This window comes from Pristis pectinata, chromosome 27 (assembly GCF_009764475.1).
Source record: "Pristis pectinata isolate sPriPec2 chromosome 27, sPriPec2.1.pri, whole genome shotgun sequence".
Taxonomy (NCBI): domain Eukaryota; kingdom Metazoa; phylum Chordata; class Chondrichthyes; order Rhinopristiformes; family Pristidae; genus Pristis; species Pristis pectinata.
In genome coordinates this window covers 12549796-12569368 of record NC_067431.1, presented here as the reverse complement: position 1 = coordinate 12569368, position 19573 = coordinate 12549796, and the positions used below count along the sequence as shown (strand labels likewise).

Sequence of the window (19573 nt, the reverse complement as noted above, 5' to 3'; positions counted from 1 at the left end):
AAGTTCAAGACTAAATGGCCTTTGTTCTTAAATTCCTAATATGGAACATGAAAGTGATTTTTTTATTTAACTGCTAAGGTTGCTATTATCTTTCATTGTTTACAAGATTCCGTGAAAGTTACAGCTTCAGTGACAACCTTCAGACACTAGAGAGCAGAAGAGACTTCTAAATATCTTAGAGTTGCGAAGACTTTATATGTAATGGGCCAAAATTTACTACAAAAATTACAATGAGGCTACCCATTCTTTTTAAGTTCTTTCTTTAAAAAGTGTAAGTATTTTTTTCGGCTTTCTTTTTCTTTCTACCTCTCCTAGAACAGCACAGCAACAGACCCTTTGGCCCTTTATTGCCGCCTTCTTATCCATCTTTCCATTTCTCTTTCTGTGACTCATCTGACGATGTATTTTAATGTAACAGGTGCTCATTAATAATTCTGAAAGAGATACGTAGAATCACATCTACCCTCTAGATCTCCCACTAAGACTAACTTTTTGTCCAAATGTTCATGAAAGTTAAACTAATATGTCTAACATGTGGCTAATATTTTAAACTTCATCTACTCGCACCCTGACCTCTCTTTCTTTGGTCTTTTACACTTTTTCCAATGAAGCCCAATATTAGCTTGGGGAACAGTATCTTCTCTTCCATTTAGCAGTGCGCACCAAGTATCAGTCATCCATCGTCATCTGGAGTAAAGACGGATTGTATATAACTAACTAAAATTTTGGTCACTAAATAAATTATAGGAACAAACCAGCATAAGCAGCAAATTATACCTATTGATTTCTCAACCGCTAAGAATTGTGGTAAGCTTGCGAGTAAGTTGGCTTTGTAAAGGTTTAACTAGATTCTGACAAATAAAATGCAGATAAATGTTATCTTACTAAACTGGTCTAATTAACCAGTAAACTGGCCCTGCTCACCTTCAGTTGCAGCTGTATTGTAAAAAAAAGGATGGTGAAGAAAAAGGTTTCAGTGGCCCCCGATCTGAAAATACGGATTCTTTTCATTTAAAGCCAATTGCATGTTGCAATTGTCTGATTAAAAAGTGTTAGATTCCTATGGTTGCATGTGGATGCATTATTAAGCAATTAGTTTATATCTTATATTGTCTCAACCGATGTATTGACATATTGCAGTGTTGAATAATTTTCTACTTATTAGGAGTAAAAGAAAATGTATTTGAAACCCTAAGTGAAGACAGAAAATTGCCACAAATTCACAGTAGATCGACTGGCATCTAAAAGATAAAAAGCACAAACATATTCTATTGCTCCACCCCTTCCCCTCACCTTTATATTGATATCTCCCCTCTATCTTTCAGTCCAGATTAAAGGTTTCAACCCGAAACATTGACTGTCCATTTCCCTCCACAGATGCTGCCTGACCCACTGAGTTCCTCCAGCATCTTATTTGATGTTCTATTGGTTCCCCTCTAACTGTAATGGATTTAACAGAGAATCTCCAACATAAATATTTGTTGCTCATTTTGCAATTATTGGCAGAGCTACTGTATATTTTCATCAGTTTTAGAATTTTAATCTTATTTCTTAATCAACTGAAGATTATAGGAGTATAATAGGATGTGAATGAAGGAGATATGATAAATGTCTGAAGATGATACAAAAATTGGTGGTGTTGCAGATAGAGAGGAAGGTTATCTGAGGCTACAACATGATACGGATCAGATGGAAAGTTGGACTGCAAGAAAACACTAGGAAGCATTGACAAATAGAGGGATATTGGGGTACAAGTCTTGAAACTGGCAGCATTAGGGGTGGATAAAGTGGTGAAGAAGGTATGACAACTTTATGAAACATTGGTTAAGCAACACCTGGAGGGCTGCAATTTTGGTCACCACACTATAGGAAGGATGTTGATTGCCTTGGAGAGGGTGCAGAGGAGAGTCACCAGGATGTTTCCTGGACTAGAGCATTTCAGTTACAAAGACAGACTGGATAGGCTGGGTTTGTTTACCCTGGAGTGGAGAAGGCTAAAGGGTAGCCTGATAGAGGTAACTAAGATTATGAGGGCAATAAATAGAGTAAGTAGTAAAATATTTTTTTCCCCATGGTGGGGATTTCTAAAACTAGAAGGCATAGGTTCAGGCTGAGAGGTAGGAGGATTAGATAGGATCTGCAGGGGGATATTTTCATGCAGAAGATAAAATCTGTAATGCACTGTCTGAAAAGTAATGGCGGCAGATACTCTCATGACATTTAAGAAGCATCTAGACAAATATTTGAATCTCAAAGGCAAAGAAGGCTATGGACAAAATGTGGCTAAATGGGGTGAGTGTAGATAGAACAATGGATGGCATGGACATGGTGGTTGAAGGACATTTTCTGTGCTCTATGACTACATACTCGATGAATAATTATTTTACCTTCAGTAGTCATTCTCTCTTTAATGTAATCCGTCTAATTTTAACTTACTGCCATTTCCTCAGCAAATTTGTTGAAGAGATGACTCTTTATTGATGCAAAAGTGTGATTTTGGAAGTCGCTGTTCTCTATCTTTTCATTATCAGTGTCGAAATCATCACAGGAAAATGAAGGAATATGAGAATTTCCCATTAGTTATGTTGCTAAGCTTATTGCTTCTGGCCTCCATCTGTTCCCAGCAGTGTGATAATGTCCTCTATCACCAATATTTGCATATTCAAGTACCAATTATGGCTAATGTTGTAAGAAAACATCGCAGTGTGCCTGTGGTTCTGCACATATTAATTGGTAAGCAATCCTCAATTTCCTATCAAACTACTACTATTCATGCTATTTAGCAAAGACTAAGCATTATCAAAGCTTCAATATTTGTAGCGGCGAAAGCTACTTCACGTTGTCACAGACGAATCATTCTGCAGATTAATTACATTGCACTGTTGTAATAACTAATTGCTGGCTCAGTGAACTGCACAAATGAAAACATTACATTGATTTCAGTAGATATGCCACTGATTGGAATCTTCGTGATAAAATGCATACATTGTACTTTCATAGATTGGCTCTCTCACATGTACTACATAAATTCCCTTTTATTTTGTTATTCATTCATAGTAGAATGATCATGTCCAAAGTACTAATTCATCACTGCTAATTCACAGCTGGTTTAGCAAAATGCTTCTTGAATCTCCATTTTCATTACCCGGCCTCTTGCTATATTTTGTCATTGAAAGAAAACCAAATATGATTGCTTCATTAATGTATGTTACTTGTATAAAGAACAGAATAAAATAAGAATATAGTTACAAAGCATCTTTTAATTTTAACTTGTAAATCCTCATATTTTGTTTTTGTTTTTTGACTTTCTTTTGTAAGATGACACAGGAGCTGCAGTGCTATCAACTTAGATCTATTTAATATTTCTTCTACAAGTATTCTGAATATTTAATTCCTAATCTTAGTTATTTTGCAACCATGTCTATAAAGTGACTATTAGATTGTGTCCATTTATTTTCATTTGTGTCATTAATTCACCTACCTTGTTACAAATGTTGCAATGCATTCAGATACAGAGCCTTAAGTTTTGTCTTTGTACCATTTTTCCCTGCTCTGACTCTTAAGTGGACATACAAGGGGTTGGCCATTCAGGACATAAATGAAATAATATATCTACCTCGTTTTTGTCAATACATTAACAGTTTATCTTTTTCCCATTGATGATCATTGCACCCACCTGGCCATAATGCAATAATAAGAGTTCACAATATAAACATGCCACACTAAATTTATGAATGAAGTCATGCTATTTTGCCTACAAGAATAAACTACTCCCATTGAGTATGCTTCCTATTTAGCTTTGCTTGTCCTAATACAATTAATCAGTGCTACTCCAGTGGCTCCAACATATGAAAAGATTGCTGACCTTCATTGGCTGAGACTGTATGCAGCATGGGTGGCAGAAGTCCAGGTTAACTGTGACCCCCTCAACGGGAGGAAAACTTTGGTAATCTGGCAATTCTTTTGGACTATTGGATGGTATTCATATTACCCCAACAGATTTTAATTTCAACTTTTTCACATGTACAGTAGTATAGTAAATTTTCCAGTGGACCCAGTGAGTTTAAAGAGAGTACAGAAACAGAACCCAGCAAGGTTTAGCTTGTACATTTCAGCATCAAACAAGGAGAAGTATGCAAGCACTCCAGATCCTGACTCCAGCGGCAAACCTGCCCATGTTCCTGATCACAGGTTGTCCTAAGTCTTACCTCAGCACTGGCCACACCTGATCCACAATCCCAGTAATACTCAGCTGACCATGTGTTATATAGATATGCAAATAATATGGACTTAGTGTACTCATGAACAAGCTAGATACGGAACCATTGAAATTTCTGAATAATCAGATGCTGGATTATTGAAATTTTAATTATTAGCAATTTGCTGGAAGTTTGGGTAGTTAGCAGTTGATGGGGTGGTGTGGGGCCAGTGAGAAACAAGAGGCAAATGCTTACACCACCTATATCTTATAAAACTAAGAACGTGTGGGGGAGAATATGGTGAGACATGAGCTAGAGAATTAGTAGGTAACTATAGTCATCTTTTTAATGGTTTCAGCCCCACCACTGCCAGCTCCTTTGCAGCAATCATTTACAATAACTGCCAGCAATGTTTCATTCATGGGTGTTAGCAAGGAAGAAAAAACACATTCGGAGTCAAAATCCTGAAATTGCCTACCAAACGATAAATTGGGAGTAACTTTGCACCACGGACTGCAATAGTTCTTCTTAAGTCAGGAATGGGCAGTAAAAGCTGGCTTGCTAGCAGCACCTGCATCCCCTGAAGATGCATCTGTGCCTTTCGGGTTAGTGTGGACTTCGGTAGCACGCAACATGTTCAGATATTGTGGCTGCAGAGTTGAAAAGTCTGCTTTTTATTTATTTGATCATGGGCTGGTACTTAGTGTCCTGAACTGAGGAAGCAGTTAAAGGTCAACTACGTTGTTGGGCTTGGAGGCACACACAAGCTAGATTTATAAGGATAGCCAATTTCTTCGAGGGTCACGGATGAGATTTTATGACGTGCTGGTGATATCATTGTTACTGTTACGGATGACCTTTTTTTATATATCCCAAATTCACTTAATTACATGAATTTAAACTCCTCAGCTGCCACAGTGGAATTCCAAATCACGTGTATGGATCAGTGATCCAGAGGTCTGGTTGCTCATCCAGTAATTTAACCACCCAAGTCCCTTACCTAATCTAGTGTGGGATATGAGTAGGAGGATTGCAGAACTATGAAATGTGTGGTGGAGGATATGATTGTTAAGTATAAGTTTTAGTGATAAATTGTTGGTAAGTCAAGGGAGTATGATTTCATTCTACATTTCAGTCAACCAGCTTCGTAACTGCCATTTCTGGATCTGTTGGATTTAGTTCCCAATTGTGTCACCATCTGGAATTATTATTTTAAAGCCTGTGTTAAGGAACTCTCCAAAAGGACAAAATCATCAGTAATTCTCAGTTGCTGCAGAACTAACAAGTGTCATTGATCAATGTTGTCTGTCCCTGCAGATTTTACTTTGAAGTTATCTATTCTGAGCAAATGCTTAAACTTTGGTCCGTGATTGCTTATGTTGCATCAAGTAATGCAAGCTACTTTCATAAAAAAGATATTCAGCCTATAAAAATTAATTTATATTTGGCAAAAGTTTCTGCATTTTTAAAAATGTGATTCTTTAAGAACCTGTTGACTTCTTTTGATAGTAGAAGTAGCTGCACTATCTACCTCAGCTGCACTTAAACTACTTCCTTTCCTTCCTGATAACCCTCACTTCAAAGTAGGAAGACATAATGTACAATTTATTAATAGTTCATTGGCTCCAGACCAAAGGGCTTGGGCTCTCTGTGCAGCATGCTTCGCCTTAGTATGAACATCTAATCAAGATGGCCCAAGCTCCCACAATAACAGCCAAATGCAATTCAACAACCCTGAGTCTTTGAAGTCCTATTGCAGACTCTGTACCCTAGACCAGGATAATAACATTCCATGATTGCTACCTTTGTTGTATATTCTCTGTAGAGAAGTAATTACAGGCTTGATTTAACAGAGAGAACCTAACACAGCTTATGATGCTTAAAATGTGATTTCATTTGATCATTTTCTCAATTTGATTGGTATTATTAGAATAGTTCATAAAAGATGTTGTAAGAAACATGGACAGAGGTTGAGGCCTGCATCACAGTGAAAGAGATAATGAGGACTGTGTTGCGATCGTGTCTGAGCAATCAACACCTCTGCAGTACTTTCCTACAGTGTACTTATCTCAGTGTTGTAACTATAGTGTATTTTGAAATCCTGAACAAAGTGAGTCTTTCATTCAGTAGAACGTATTGAATAGTTGATTCATTGAGATGAATTTTTGTCATTGAGGAAAAACTCACTGAGTACAAAATAATATTCAGGAATGATATCATTACAAAAATTGCTTGCAATCATGCTTTCTTATTTGTTATCGATTGCCAATAATTATATAATACAATAATATAAAACAACTTGCAATTAATCAAACCCTCTCTGCAAAACTTCCTTCCTAAATCCAGCATTTTTATGTTCTCCATTTTGCTGGGTTTTAAAATTTATAATTTTCTCCATGGATAGTATAATGGACAAGAAATCAAACAGAATGGTGCTGTGTTGCTGATTGGGGGTCAGTTGGACAAGTCGTACTAAATATATACACACTTCTTTTTACATAATATGTACTTTGCCCTGATGTTTTTTTTGATGTGGTTGGCTAGGTTTCAGGCTGATTTTAATGGCAAGTGTTGGAAGACTTTATGTCCAATACTCATTGAATTTTCAAATCTCATACTATAAGATGAGCAACTTTTTTGTCATTTTGATTGGTTTACCTTTTATATGCATATTAATAAATGATCAAGAAATCGCAGTTGAATATGTATAAACCATGTCAAGCACTCAGCAAACAGGGATTGAAGAGACATTATTAAGTGCAAATGACCAATATGTAGCCAATGTTTAAGTAAGGAAAGGCTAAACCAAATACAACTTGCAATTTGTAAGTGAAAAATTGGACCTGAACATGTTGCACTGGCTCACACTGTTATTTGAACTTAACTGCTGCCCACTCGATCAATATTTGGTGCAATGTTGGTTCATCTATGGTATGGTAAGGTAAGCGATAGACCAGAAGGCAAATGCTGAAGTTAAAACACTGGAAGGTTGGAAAATATTTGTACCCAGGTGTTGGATTTCATCTATTATTTGAGCATCAAATGGATGCTGTTTTACTTGATTGTGAAATGGGGGAGGGGTGGGGTCGTTAAAAAAAACTCACCAAAGTGGGACATACTTACTTTAGTAAATCATTAGTGTTATTTTCTCTCACTATTTAGTGGTAGAATCTAATCTGTGTCTTCACAGATGGCAGCTGCTTCTTGAGCAAACAGTTGCCTTCTGATTCACATACTGCCTGTTGGGAAGTGGGTAAGTGTTAGCAAAGTGAATTCTCTATGACAGCCAGAAAGGCTGCCATGGAGATGAGAGAAACCAGAAAGATTGGGTGTTGGACATTCTGGCCACTTTTTAGTGTACTCTTACTCTAGTAAAACCATAGTTAACACACTATTAAGGTACATTTACTGTAGTTAATGTACTCTATTGTACTCAGGAATTCGCTAACCTTCTCTGGAGGCAGGGTTTTAAGCTTGGAAGTGCAGGCTTTTTAAATTGACAGCACATGGCTTTTAAACTGACTACTAGGCCCTTACAAACATCATATATTTAAACAGCAAGCTCGTAAATCAGCTGTTGGTTAATTAAGAATCCTCTATCATGGAGTCATAGAGTTGTAGAGAGATACAGCACAGAAACAGACTCTTTGGTCCATCAAGCCCCTGCCAGCAATCAAGCACCCATTTTATTTTTGCAGAGATTCTACCACTCATCTACACCCGAGGGGAAGTTTACAGTCTGTAGTTAACCTACCAACCTACGCATTTTTGGGATGTGGAAGAAAGTGGAGGACTCAGAGGAAAAGCTCACAAACATAGGGACAACGTGCAAACTACACACAGACTGCACCTGGGGTCAGGATTGAGCCTGGTCACTGAAGCTGTGAGGCAGCAGCTCTACTAGCCCACTATATTTACTTTCTTTCCGGCAGCCTGTCAGAAAGTAATTATATCACCACCTGAAAGCAAAGAAAAAACCTGAAGATTCTGGAAATAAGAAATACTCAGCAGATCAGGCAGCACTGTGGGGAGAGAAACAGATTTAACCATTCAGGTTGATAGCTGCTCATCAGAATTATATCACCATCAATAAGAGGATTTCTTCCAAACTCATTACCAAATTCTTTCAACAGAGCTATGTAGTTTTATATTTCTCTGTCCCAGCACCATGCAACAGTACAAATTCTGGCCTATCATTAGCAGTGCAATATTAGCATATAATCTCACTACATGTTTTGCAGCTTTATATGGACAACGTTTTGTTACAGACATAAAATTATCTTCAGAAGGGTTAATATCAGTCACTTGATGTTAGATATTTGTGGCTTAGAGTTAGAAACAAAAATTACATTCAGTTTGTAGTCATTTTTCTCATTGGGCAATAATGTAATTAATTCATTTGAAGCGACATGTAAATTTGGTGGTCAGTAAGGTGTGCAGCTTTATCTTATTAACAGAGCATGTTCTATGCATGCTATATTATTTGTCATTATGTAAGTAAATACAATGCTGCAGGCAGTCTCATTGTTATGTACAGAAAAATTATCGGCAGTCTTGTGCTCTCCCCATTGCACTCACCATAGCTACACTAAACATTCACAGCCCTCTGGGTCTAATTGAGTTGGAGGCTTCTGTGCCATGAATATCCTGTGAAGTAGAGTGATCCATAAGTAGTAACTTGGTTCCAACTGTGGATTTTGGGGCCCCACCTATCATCAAAGACCTTTTCAACTGTTTCTAAATGTCTCTAATAATGGGATATTTAAAAACATTTGAAATTTATTTAAATAATTAAATATTAAAACTAACTTCAAAAATACAAAAATAAAAATTATAAAAATATATTTAGTGCAACTTAATTAGCATAAATAAAAATATTAATTAAGACAAAGGGGGAAAAACATTGACCTTAGCCATCCAGGCTAATGACCCTATTCAAATAAATTGCTGGTGTAAAGCTGAATTGCCAGATATGAGGTGCCCTTGGCATGATTGAGTTCTGCCCCAGACTCAAGTGTTGAGTCCAGTGGTGCATTAGGAGGTCAGGTGCACTAGCATTTAACATCCAACGTCCCCCATATAATGCGCAGGTATAGAACTCAACAACATGTTGCCCTATGTGATGCTATGTGCTGGTGGTTTTCAGGACTACCATCTGAAGAGGAGAATGACCAAGGCCTTAAATGTATGACTGAGTTCACAAAGATTTGCAGGCATAGAAGCTTTTAACACTAGTTGAGAATGCCTTCCATATAATCATATTAACTATGTTTAATTTGTTGCAATGATGGATCAATATATCTACAATTGGTACTTAGTGATCCATATTGGAATTCTCTGATACATCACAAAAAGCATTTCGAATCAAGCATATTTAAATCATGTATCATATATAAGGAAAATAATGGCTTTGTAAACAATTAATTATACCATTATCTCAGTGAGAAATGCTATTACCGTTGATCTATTGCCCCAGTTAGTGGTATTGATTAGGCAAAAGCCATTTTTTCCATCATCGACTGATATAAAATGAAGTATACTTGAAAGTAATACATTATATCTATTTTTTAACCAGGTGCACAGCCATGTTATTCAGAAAAGCTTCCAATATGGCCTCATGTGGTGAAGAATGCTCCTCTTTTAATTTATTGACAAGTACTAAAATGATTTAAAGCCAAGGAATCAAACAATCAAGTGATGGATGTACATCAAATTTATTTAAGCATTAGGCAATATCTATTTCTGTAATTAGTGGAGATAACAACAAATCATTGTGTAAACTATCCTTTCAAACATGGTATTCAGCTGTTGGGTTTTTGAAAATGGTGACAACTGGGGACTAATAAGCATAAAATAATATGTTCAATAGAAACTGCTCTCTTTCTGAGTAATATTAATATAATATAATCAATTTTCACTATTCATTTTTCAAGTTCAGGGTAACAGTAGTGAAATTTAAAAATATTTTTCCTTTTAACTTGAATCTTCTTGTGCTGGTACAAATATAACGTTAAGGTGCTAGATGTCAAAATAATTTACAGAAATTTATTAAGTAGAGATTGATTCAGCTTCCTTGGCGATTTTTACTTTGTACTTATCAGACCAACTGATATCAAAAATGGCATGCTGAATGCACCCACTTTGGATGCCCAGTATCAAATAGAGTATTTTGAAGGTTAGAAAAGCAGGGTTCCACACTAGTAATTGAACAATATTAATTTTCATTCATAATTTCTCAGATAAGGAAATGGTCCATACCAATATAACAAAGTCTACTGGAGGAACTCAGCAGATCGAGCAGCATTTGTTGGGGGGGAAAGGAATTGTCGACATTTCAGGTCAAAACCCTGTGTCAAGACTGAGAGTGGAGAGGGGAAATGGCCAGTATAAAGAGGAGAGAGGGAGTGGTGAGACAGGAGCCCAAGGCTTCTGGAGGATTGCTGAAACAGTGGCATACCTGATGCAGGGTTTTGAGCCGAAAGATTAACAATTCCTTTCCACCTACAGATACAGCTGAGTTCCTCCAGCAGATTGTTTGTTGCAGCAAATTTGGCCTTTCTACCTTAAACTATAGATGTGCAGAAATCTCCGTTTCACAGTACAACTACATCTATGTGTTATAAAGTTAAATGAAAGTCTTACGAAGGGTCTTCAACCTGAAACAACTTCTTCCCACAGATGTGGCCTGACTTGCTGAGTATTACCAGCATTTTCTATTTTTATTTCATGTATTGTAATGCTAGGTGACTTCCCTGCTGACCATCTCTTGACTCCTTCAGCAATCATTAAATGGATTCAGTGAGAGTAGGAATTTTAGGAATACTGTCAATTTAGTTAACTTTCCAGACAAACTTTCTAGAGTTTTAGCAATTAATCAAGGGAGAAAATCAAGACACTTAGTTCATCCAGCTAAGCAGATTTTGATTCCCACAAAACCCAATTCAGTTGGTTAGCAGCAGATTCTGCAAAAGAATAACATATTATGGATTATTTTGGCAGAAGGTAGTATTAGTCATCCACATGTCTGAATGTAATGTGGCCCTTAAAATTCTTAAACTATATTTGTTTAAACTAATGAAATAAATCCAGTAAATAAAAACAGAAAATTCTGGGAAATTATGGTATCATCTATGGATAGAGAAATAAAGCTAGTGTTTCAGGCTAATGACCTGATAAATGTGAATGAATCCATTGTGTGTTCTCTCTCCTGGACAAAGTTAATTTTCTTTCAGCAAAAGATCCCCAAAAGCTGTATTGTACAGGACTTTGGTATAATAACCACACATTTAATTTAAAATAGCTTAGCTATCTATAACTTAGAAAATGCTGTTATGTAAAGTAATATTTGTTATTAAGATCATTTATTCACACTTAATGTATAGGGAATTTCACCTTTCAGTTTAGAATGTTTCCTCCTTTGTGTTACAATGGTGTGATTTTGCTGCATGCTGTAATAATTCCACATTTTTACTGTGCGCTTTCTTGGTGAGATTCTTCATAATATATTTCCAAATAATCTACCCTTTGAATAAACATTTTCATTTAATAGCCCTGTCCACAAATTACTAAAAGAACGGAGTTTATATGCAAGTCACAGTTGAAATCTCATTCAAGTCCTCTGAATTGGAGTCCAGACATTTTCACTTTGGAAATTTTCACTTTCACATTTTCATTTTTGGGGCGGCACGGTAGTGTAGTGGTTAGCGCGACGCTATTACAGCGCCAGCGGTTGGGGTTCGATTCCCGTCGCTGTCTGTAAGGAGTTTGTACGTTCACCCGTGTCTGCATGGGTTTCCTCCGGATGCTCAGGTTTCCTCCCACATTCCAAAAGACGTACGGGTAGGTTAATATGGGTTTAAAATGTGCGGCGCAGACTTGTTGGGCCGGAAGGGCCTGTTACCATGCCGTAAATAAAATTTAAAATTTAAAAATTAAAAAAAAATTTGACTGTAGAATATTTTTAATGCCATTTCTTTGTTGACGGACAATTTTAATCCTACCCACCCAATGGAAATTAACCAAGTTAGTGGCATTGAACTTGAAGTAAGTGGGAAGAAGGTTGGTGGAAATTATATTTTCTCCCATTCTTTTTCTGAAATTTATAGATTTCATTGTGCATATTATAGATTAAATAGAAATAAAAAGTGCCACAAGATCATATTGGCGTGACTTTTGTATTTTTATCTTCATTATAAACCAATATCTTTGCTTCAATTATACATCATTGTGATGTGCATTATTCATCTCTATGAATGAGTGGGCTGATTAAGAGTACATCATTGTTGCTTCATGCCTGAAGTGCTTCACCTATGCACTCTCTTTATCCTCCAAATTGAATGACCCTGTGACCATCCACAGAATTAATTTGCCTTTCTTGATTGTTGCATGTTGTGTATGTAATTTGGTAGTACAATTTTTAGGTGTTTATACTGATATAATTAACTCACAATAAGCTGTATTTCTGTGAGGCTCTCCATTCTTTGTGCACAAATGGGACAACAGCCTCCAGCAAATATGCATGCTCAGTTAATGTGAAAATCTCAGTTGTTCTGCATTTCTATCAGCTCCATGAAAACATCACCTTATCATCTGACTCCCTATCCAAAAGTATTGAAAATCACAAACATACTGTGCTGACATCACAGATACTGATTAAACCCACAGTAGGGAATTAGGGATTGTACATTATTTTTTTTAAAGGTATGCTAAGTCTTAACTGTTGTCAGGTAAACACCAGAAATCTATGACCTTAATAATTTATGTTGCATAGTATATACTGTAATTCTCCATCATCTGTGAGAAAGAGCAATCACTAATAATACTATAAGTGTGAAACAGTTAACTGCAGATTCTGTAAGTCTGAAATAGAGAAAGAAAATGTTGGAAATACACAGTAAGTCAGCTAGCATCTGGAGAGAAATACAAAGTTAATATTTAAGACCAATAACCTTTCAACAAAACTGTTTTATTACTGCAGGAGCAGTTGAATATTTGATCTCAATCTCAGTGACAAAGAAGTATTGAGTTTTTCCCACTTGTTGGAGGTATGGTTGGGGGAAACAGAAGAGGATTTATAAAGATGATTTACAGAAGTGAATAAAAGCAGGGGTAATATGTGTGATTTTAATTTAGCAAGCTAATCAAATGGCTGAAGAAGATTACAATTACTTTTTGTCACATTGCTGACTACAGCTCAAAACTAACTGTATGGCTTTACAAAATTGCTAAAAACTGCAATAAAATCCGAGGTTTCACAAGAATGGAGCGTGTTCAAGAACACCCTATTGAACTTTTTCCCAAACCCTCTCGTCAAAAATTCTGTGCTGCAAACTGCAGAAAGTGAACTGATAATGATTCAGCAAGATCAGTGGATCATCTAGCACTTGGGATTATTCATCTACCTCCTTGATCAATAAGATTTAACAATTGAGAAAGAAGCAGTGGAATGGCAAAGAAAATAGCATTAGAGTCAAATCACATACACAAAGGAAAAGAGAGTCAATTAAGAGGAAAAGAGTAAAAGGACAGAAGAGGAAAACTTATATTTTAAAACCTCTAAGAACACCTGGGTCTTGAGCCTCGTTTCCGTGATTTTATCAAGCCGCAGATAAGAGTCATAGATCACAGTGGAACCCACTGATCCATCTTTCATAAAGTTTTGCTGGATAAAAGCGGTGCCAAGTCAATTGATATTAGTGGTTTGGTATTGGTTTATTATTGTCACATGTACTGAAATACAGCAAAAAGCTTTTGTTTCCAGATAGATCATGCCATACATAATTACACTGAGGTAATAAAAAGAAAACAAAGTGCAGAATATAGTGTTGCAGTTACAGAGAAAGTGCAATGCAGGGTAGACAAATGAAGTGCAAGAGCCATGACAAGGTAGATTGGGAAATCAAGCATTCATCTTTTAGCATATAAGAGGTCTGTTCAAGAGTCTGATAACAGTGGATTAGAAGCTGTCCTTGAGTCAGGTGGTTCGTGCTCTCAGGCTTCTGTGTCTTCTGCCCGATGGGAGAGGAGAGAAGAGAGAATGACTGGGGTGGGAGGGGTCCTTGATTGTGTTTTGATCTGTTTCCCGAGGCAGCTGGAAGTATAGACAGAGTCAATGGAAGGGAAGTTGGTTTTGGTGATGCATTCACAATTCTCTGCAATTTCTTGTGGTTTTGGGCAGAGCAGTTGCTCAGTCCTGAGAGGGCAGGAGATGCTGGGAAGGGGTTGAGGGCAGCTTGTCTCCTCTTTGTTAGCTTTCAATTAATCCCTTAAGTTTTTTTCAAAGGTTATTCAATTTTTAGGATCGGGGCATCTCTTATCGATTATCCCCAAATGTCTTCGAGAAGGTGGTGGTCAGCTGCCTTCTTGAACAGCTGCAGTCTGTCTGGTAAAGGTGATCCCATGGTGCATTTAGTAGAGAAGTCCAGGAGAATAAAAGACTTGCAATATATTTCCATTTTAGGATACTACGCGATGCAGAGGGGAACCTGCGGGAGGTGGTATCCCATGCTACCTCACAGTTTAAATGCCACAGATTGCTTCTCATGACAGCTCCCAATGCATAATTCTGTGATCAGTCAATGAATACTGTAGAATACTCATCTAGATAGACAGTTATCAATTCTCTTAGCTTCATCAGACAACTTAAGCCATTAAGTGTAATTGTGTGTGGACTGTTTTAGAATGGTTGTGTTTAACCCTTTGCTCTTTTCACAATAACCTGTTTTTCATGTAAAGTTGATTTCTTTTCCCATCATGCTTTGTAGAGGTTTAGCTATCAGTTATAAGGCTACACATTAGTGAACTAGAAAGGCTTTTACCACAATCTGGTTATATTTGTAGTTATCATTACTAAGACTAGTTATTGTTTTCCCAAATTAATTGAATAAAATGTCCACAGTTGTCATGGTGGGATTTGAAGTTAGGTCTCTGGATTGTTCATCCATTATTAGTCCATTCTGCCACCATACTGCAAGGGTATCATGAAAGGAATTGATAGTAATTGGAAAAAGCTGAGAGAGTGGTGAGGCTAGGAAGATCCATGCAATGCAGTGATCACACCAGAGATGTTGGAAAAGACATGAAAAGAGCAGGAGAAGAAGGTGTATATTACAAGTGCTAATTAAAGGCTACAAAGTTTGTGTCAGCTTAGTTTGGTGGATAAAGTTGAACAGAAAAGAATAACTTACAAAGGGCTCAAGTGATTGGGGTCTGGAATGATCATGTGAGGTGATTAGGACCTACAACCTTCCTAGCAAAAGAAGTCAAGTATACATTAATAGAGAAAAATAGGAGCAATAGTAGGCAGCCAGGCCCCTCAAGTCTTTCAAAATGATCATGGCTGATCTGTGCTGGCCTCAACTCTTCTGTGCCAGTTCCCATGGCCCTCAAATCTCAGATCTTTCAAATATGTATCTATCTCCATCTGAAATATTTCTAATGATCTGGCCTCCACCACCTTCTGGGACAGACTCACTATCCACTAAGAGAAGAAATTTCTTCTCATCTTGGTTTTAAATAGATGTTGATAAAAATAATAATCTATGTTCAGGGACATGCATCACCAGGGCAGTGGTGGATGACCATCTTAGGCAATGGGAAACTGAGTGAATATTAAGCAAGTAGCTGAAAACTGCAGAGCTCGAGCAGTTCCAGTCAACAACAGCCATGGATGAGAAAAGTGAGAATCCACTGGCATCATCCGAGGAAGAAGTAGACACCTTTTATAGAGCAAAATAGGATACCTGATAGCAGCAAACAGTGGAAACCACAAAATGTTGGATGCACCTGGGAAGCAAAAAAATAACATTGTAAATGTGACAAAAGGGCAGGGAAAGAAGCCATTAAAATAAATGTTGACAGATTGGAAAGTAAAGTTCAGTACTTGTCTGACATTACCAACTTGTATCAAGTTTGTTATCATGGTGGAGCCTGAAAAACTGGAAGGAGGTGTGTCATGCTTGACACTATTGAACTTGACACAAATAAAGACTTCATAAGTTTTCTGTTGACACAGTCGGTCTTAATGGGGAACCTTACAGGAAATATGCCGAGCTAGGATGGTCACCAAATTTAATATGGGTGTGGAACAAGTTTCATTGAAATGACCATGTTTAAAGATGATTTGATAATCTTATTTTAATAATATGTAGATATTTGTTGTGGATCTTCAAACCAGTTGTTTATGTCTAAAGGTATCCACTACGAAAAGTTGCAAGACCATGACTATTGAGGAGTCCAAGCAAAATACTGTGGATGGTCAGGAGAACAGTGCTGAAATGAAGTGGAAGCAAAGGGCTCAGAAGTTACAGGTTAGGTGGATTATTTACGAATTCTTATCATTTAATATGCTGTTATTTTGACCAGTGTCATTCATAATATAATGATTAAACAGGTCATTAATGTCAAAAATTGATGATCTGTGAATTTAATGTGATATTTTGAACACTGCTCTAATAATTGCTTGTCCTCACATCCAGAATATGTGGCAGATTACAATACATGGTGATTTGAAAAGTGAGTAGATATGCTTATGTTCAGCTTCAAAGGAGTAGTGACTTGGGCCCTTTGCCAACTGTCAGCTCTGGTCTTTGGCAGAACATGAAGTTCTATGTTCCTGTGGCCTTCTATTCATAAGCTGTAGGACAATGAATGCTCAGTGAGCTGAGATTCAATTCTCCCCTCTCCCTGCTTGTTCTTCAGCAAAGACCCTAAAATGTCCAGTTTCTATAGAGTAAACCAAATAGTCCTTGTAAAATGGAACAGCTTGATAACTATTTTTCCAATTATTTCTTACTAGTTCCTATAAAACCAACAGTCCTTTTGCTGCTGTAACTGCATGGACATAATTAAGAACAGAAGCTTGGAATCAGTAAGATCAGAGAACTGAATGCATAGCTCAGAGATTGATGTGGGAGAAATGGATTGTAATTCATGACACATTGGCAGCAGTGCTGGAGAAAGAGCTGTTCCATTGGGACGGGTTTCAATTGAATAAGGCAGGGACCATCTTTACAATAGGAAGGCAAATAGTGTGTTGGCTTTCATTGTAAAGGATTTAAGTAGAATGATAAAAACATTCTATTTACAATTATTTCAGGCTCCAGTGAGACTGCACCTGAACTGTTGTGTACAAGTCTACCTAAGAAAGGACATACAGTACAGGCAAACCTTGTGCTATGAAAGGGTTATGTTCCTAGAAATGGTCCATGTTGTGACTTTCCGTAATACGAAGCCATGTCTAATGTGCATGCATCAAGGAATTTGAGTAAAAAAATAAAATTGTATTGATTTATTTACTTTTTTTCACATAAATGCCATGATAGTGAATTTTATTCCATATCTCAAATTTTTGGGTAGTGATTTGTGAATTTTGTAAAGGTGAATTTCTATTACCCAAACAGCTGTAACATGGAGAGTTGCCTGGGCTTATTATACCAAGAATGCCACAAAGATTCACGAGATTGATTTCTGACATAGTCATTTTTTTTCCTATGAGGAGAGGAAATATCCTCCTATAGTCTCTTGAGTTTAGAAGAATTGGGGGGGGGGCAACATTATTAAATTGTACAAAATTCTTATAGGGCTTGACAGGGAAGAGGCAAGGATGATGTTTTCCCTGGCTGGGGTGTCTAGAACCAGGAGTCTCAAAGGTGTCTACCATTCAGGAAAAGCTTCTTCACCTAGAAGATGGTGAATTTTTGGAATTCTCCACAAAAAGGACCATGTAGACTCAGTCACTAAAGATTTCAATAGATATTTGAATTTATTGTAATCAAGGGAGTGGCAGTTAGTGGAGGAAAGTAACACTAATGTAAGAGGTCAGCCATGAAGTTATTAAATGGGTGAGCAGATGTGAAGGGTAGAATGGTCTAATTCTGCTTCTTTTTCACATGTTCTTACATACTAGAAACTTACCAGGTTGAGAATCAGAGGTGCAAACCCATCAGTGTATGCAATAATATAAAATCATAGCAACAAGAGGTCATTTGACTCATGGTTGCAGTGGTAAGATAGTAGTTAAGTTAGCCTTTGAGCAAGACATTGTTTTAATATAAACAAATCACTAACGTTGCCTTAAAGGAAAAGATAGGTATTCAAAATGCCATACCTTCAGTCATGTATGATGCCCACTAACAAATCTTTCATCTTTCTTCACACTCATAAGATGCAGCTTTGCCCTTTATGGTGTGAGGGATTTGCTTTCCTCCTCATAACAACTTCTCTTTTTGAATTTATCACTAATTGTATTGCAAGATTTCAAATTTCTGACGCAGAGTGCAATTTTCAAGTAGGACCAGAAAACCCATGAATTCTGCACAGCAGCTAATTTGAATGCGAAGCTTATTGGTGATGAGTAATCCTCAAAGGAGACTGCAAAAGACTTGGGTATCAGCTAGGTATCTGAGGATCCTGAGAAGAATATGGCGGTTGTTCATGGCAAGCAAAATAAGTTTAAGATTTCTGACTTGTTTGTTGAGAGGTCTCTGGCCCTTTAATGATCTTAAGTTGGGTCATTGAATGCCTCATACAACTAGGTCGAGCATGCATCGCATGTTGTCAAATCCTTTGTATGTGAAGATTAGAAAGAACATCCAACAACCAGCAACAAGACCTTGGTTTGCACATTTTCTCATTTAGAATGAACTGGTCCTCATTTGTAGGCTTACCAGGGCTGACCCTGGGAATGATTGGTGCTACCAAAGCAACCCAGTCCTTCTGAGTTTTAATTGCAGATTGTTCATTTATCAAGGAGGAAATGGACAGTTGAAAATTCCCCACAATATTTTGATATTTATATGTTGTATTTTTATGCTAATAATTTTTTTCAGAACTACAAGACAAAACAATTATCTACTAAGAAAAAAGGATTGACGAATGTAGAGAGAGAGAAACCCTCACGGCCGCCTGATAAGCCTTCAACTAAACAGCATACACAGAAAACTGAGCATGAGGAGAAGTTGCGACATGTTGAAGATGTGGAGGTTCATCAGAATAAAAACACATCTGAGTTGCTAATAATTCATACAGATGATGACAGTGTTCCATTGACTCCGGGCAGTGACCATACATTTACCTCATCATCACGCAGTCAAGTTGGTCATGCTTTTAATCCCAAACCTCAGCCAACAGTGAATCTCAACATTCATTTAAGTACTTCTTCAGATTTTGTCCCAACTATATCTAGTGATAATACACAAACGACTGTTAGACTAGTAGCATCACATCATCCAATGAGTCAAGGCTCTTCATATTACAATAGCCACAATGGTTATAATGCACTGCAGCACCAAAATCCTGTTCCGTATTTTCAGGACTCTCAAAGGACTACTCACAATCCACACCAATACAGTACTGACCCATCAAAATTTTCAACA

The 19573-nt window shown here is 37.1% G+C and overlaps 1 protein-coding gene across 1 annotated transcript in view; it reads left to right on the top strand.

Moving 5' to 3' along the window:
• The window catches only part of LOC127583572 (jhy protein homolog), a 42910-nt gene that overhangs the window by 23248 nt on the left and 89 nt on the right, over positions 1-19573 (top strand). Inside the window, exons 4-5 of the mRNA XM_052039693.1 lie at positions 16391-16507; positions 19028-19547. Of these exons, the coding sequence (XP_051895653.1) occupies positions 16391-16507; positions 19028-19547 (637 nt within the window). The remainder of the gene's footprint in view (positions 1-16390; positions 16508-19027; positions 19548-19573) is intronic.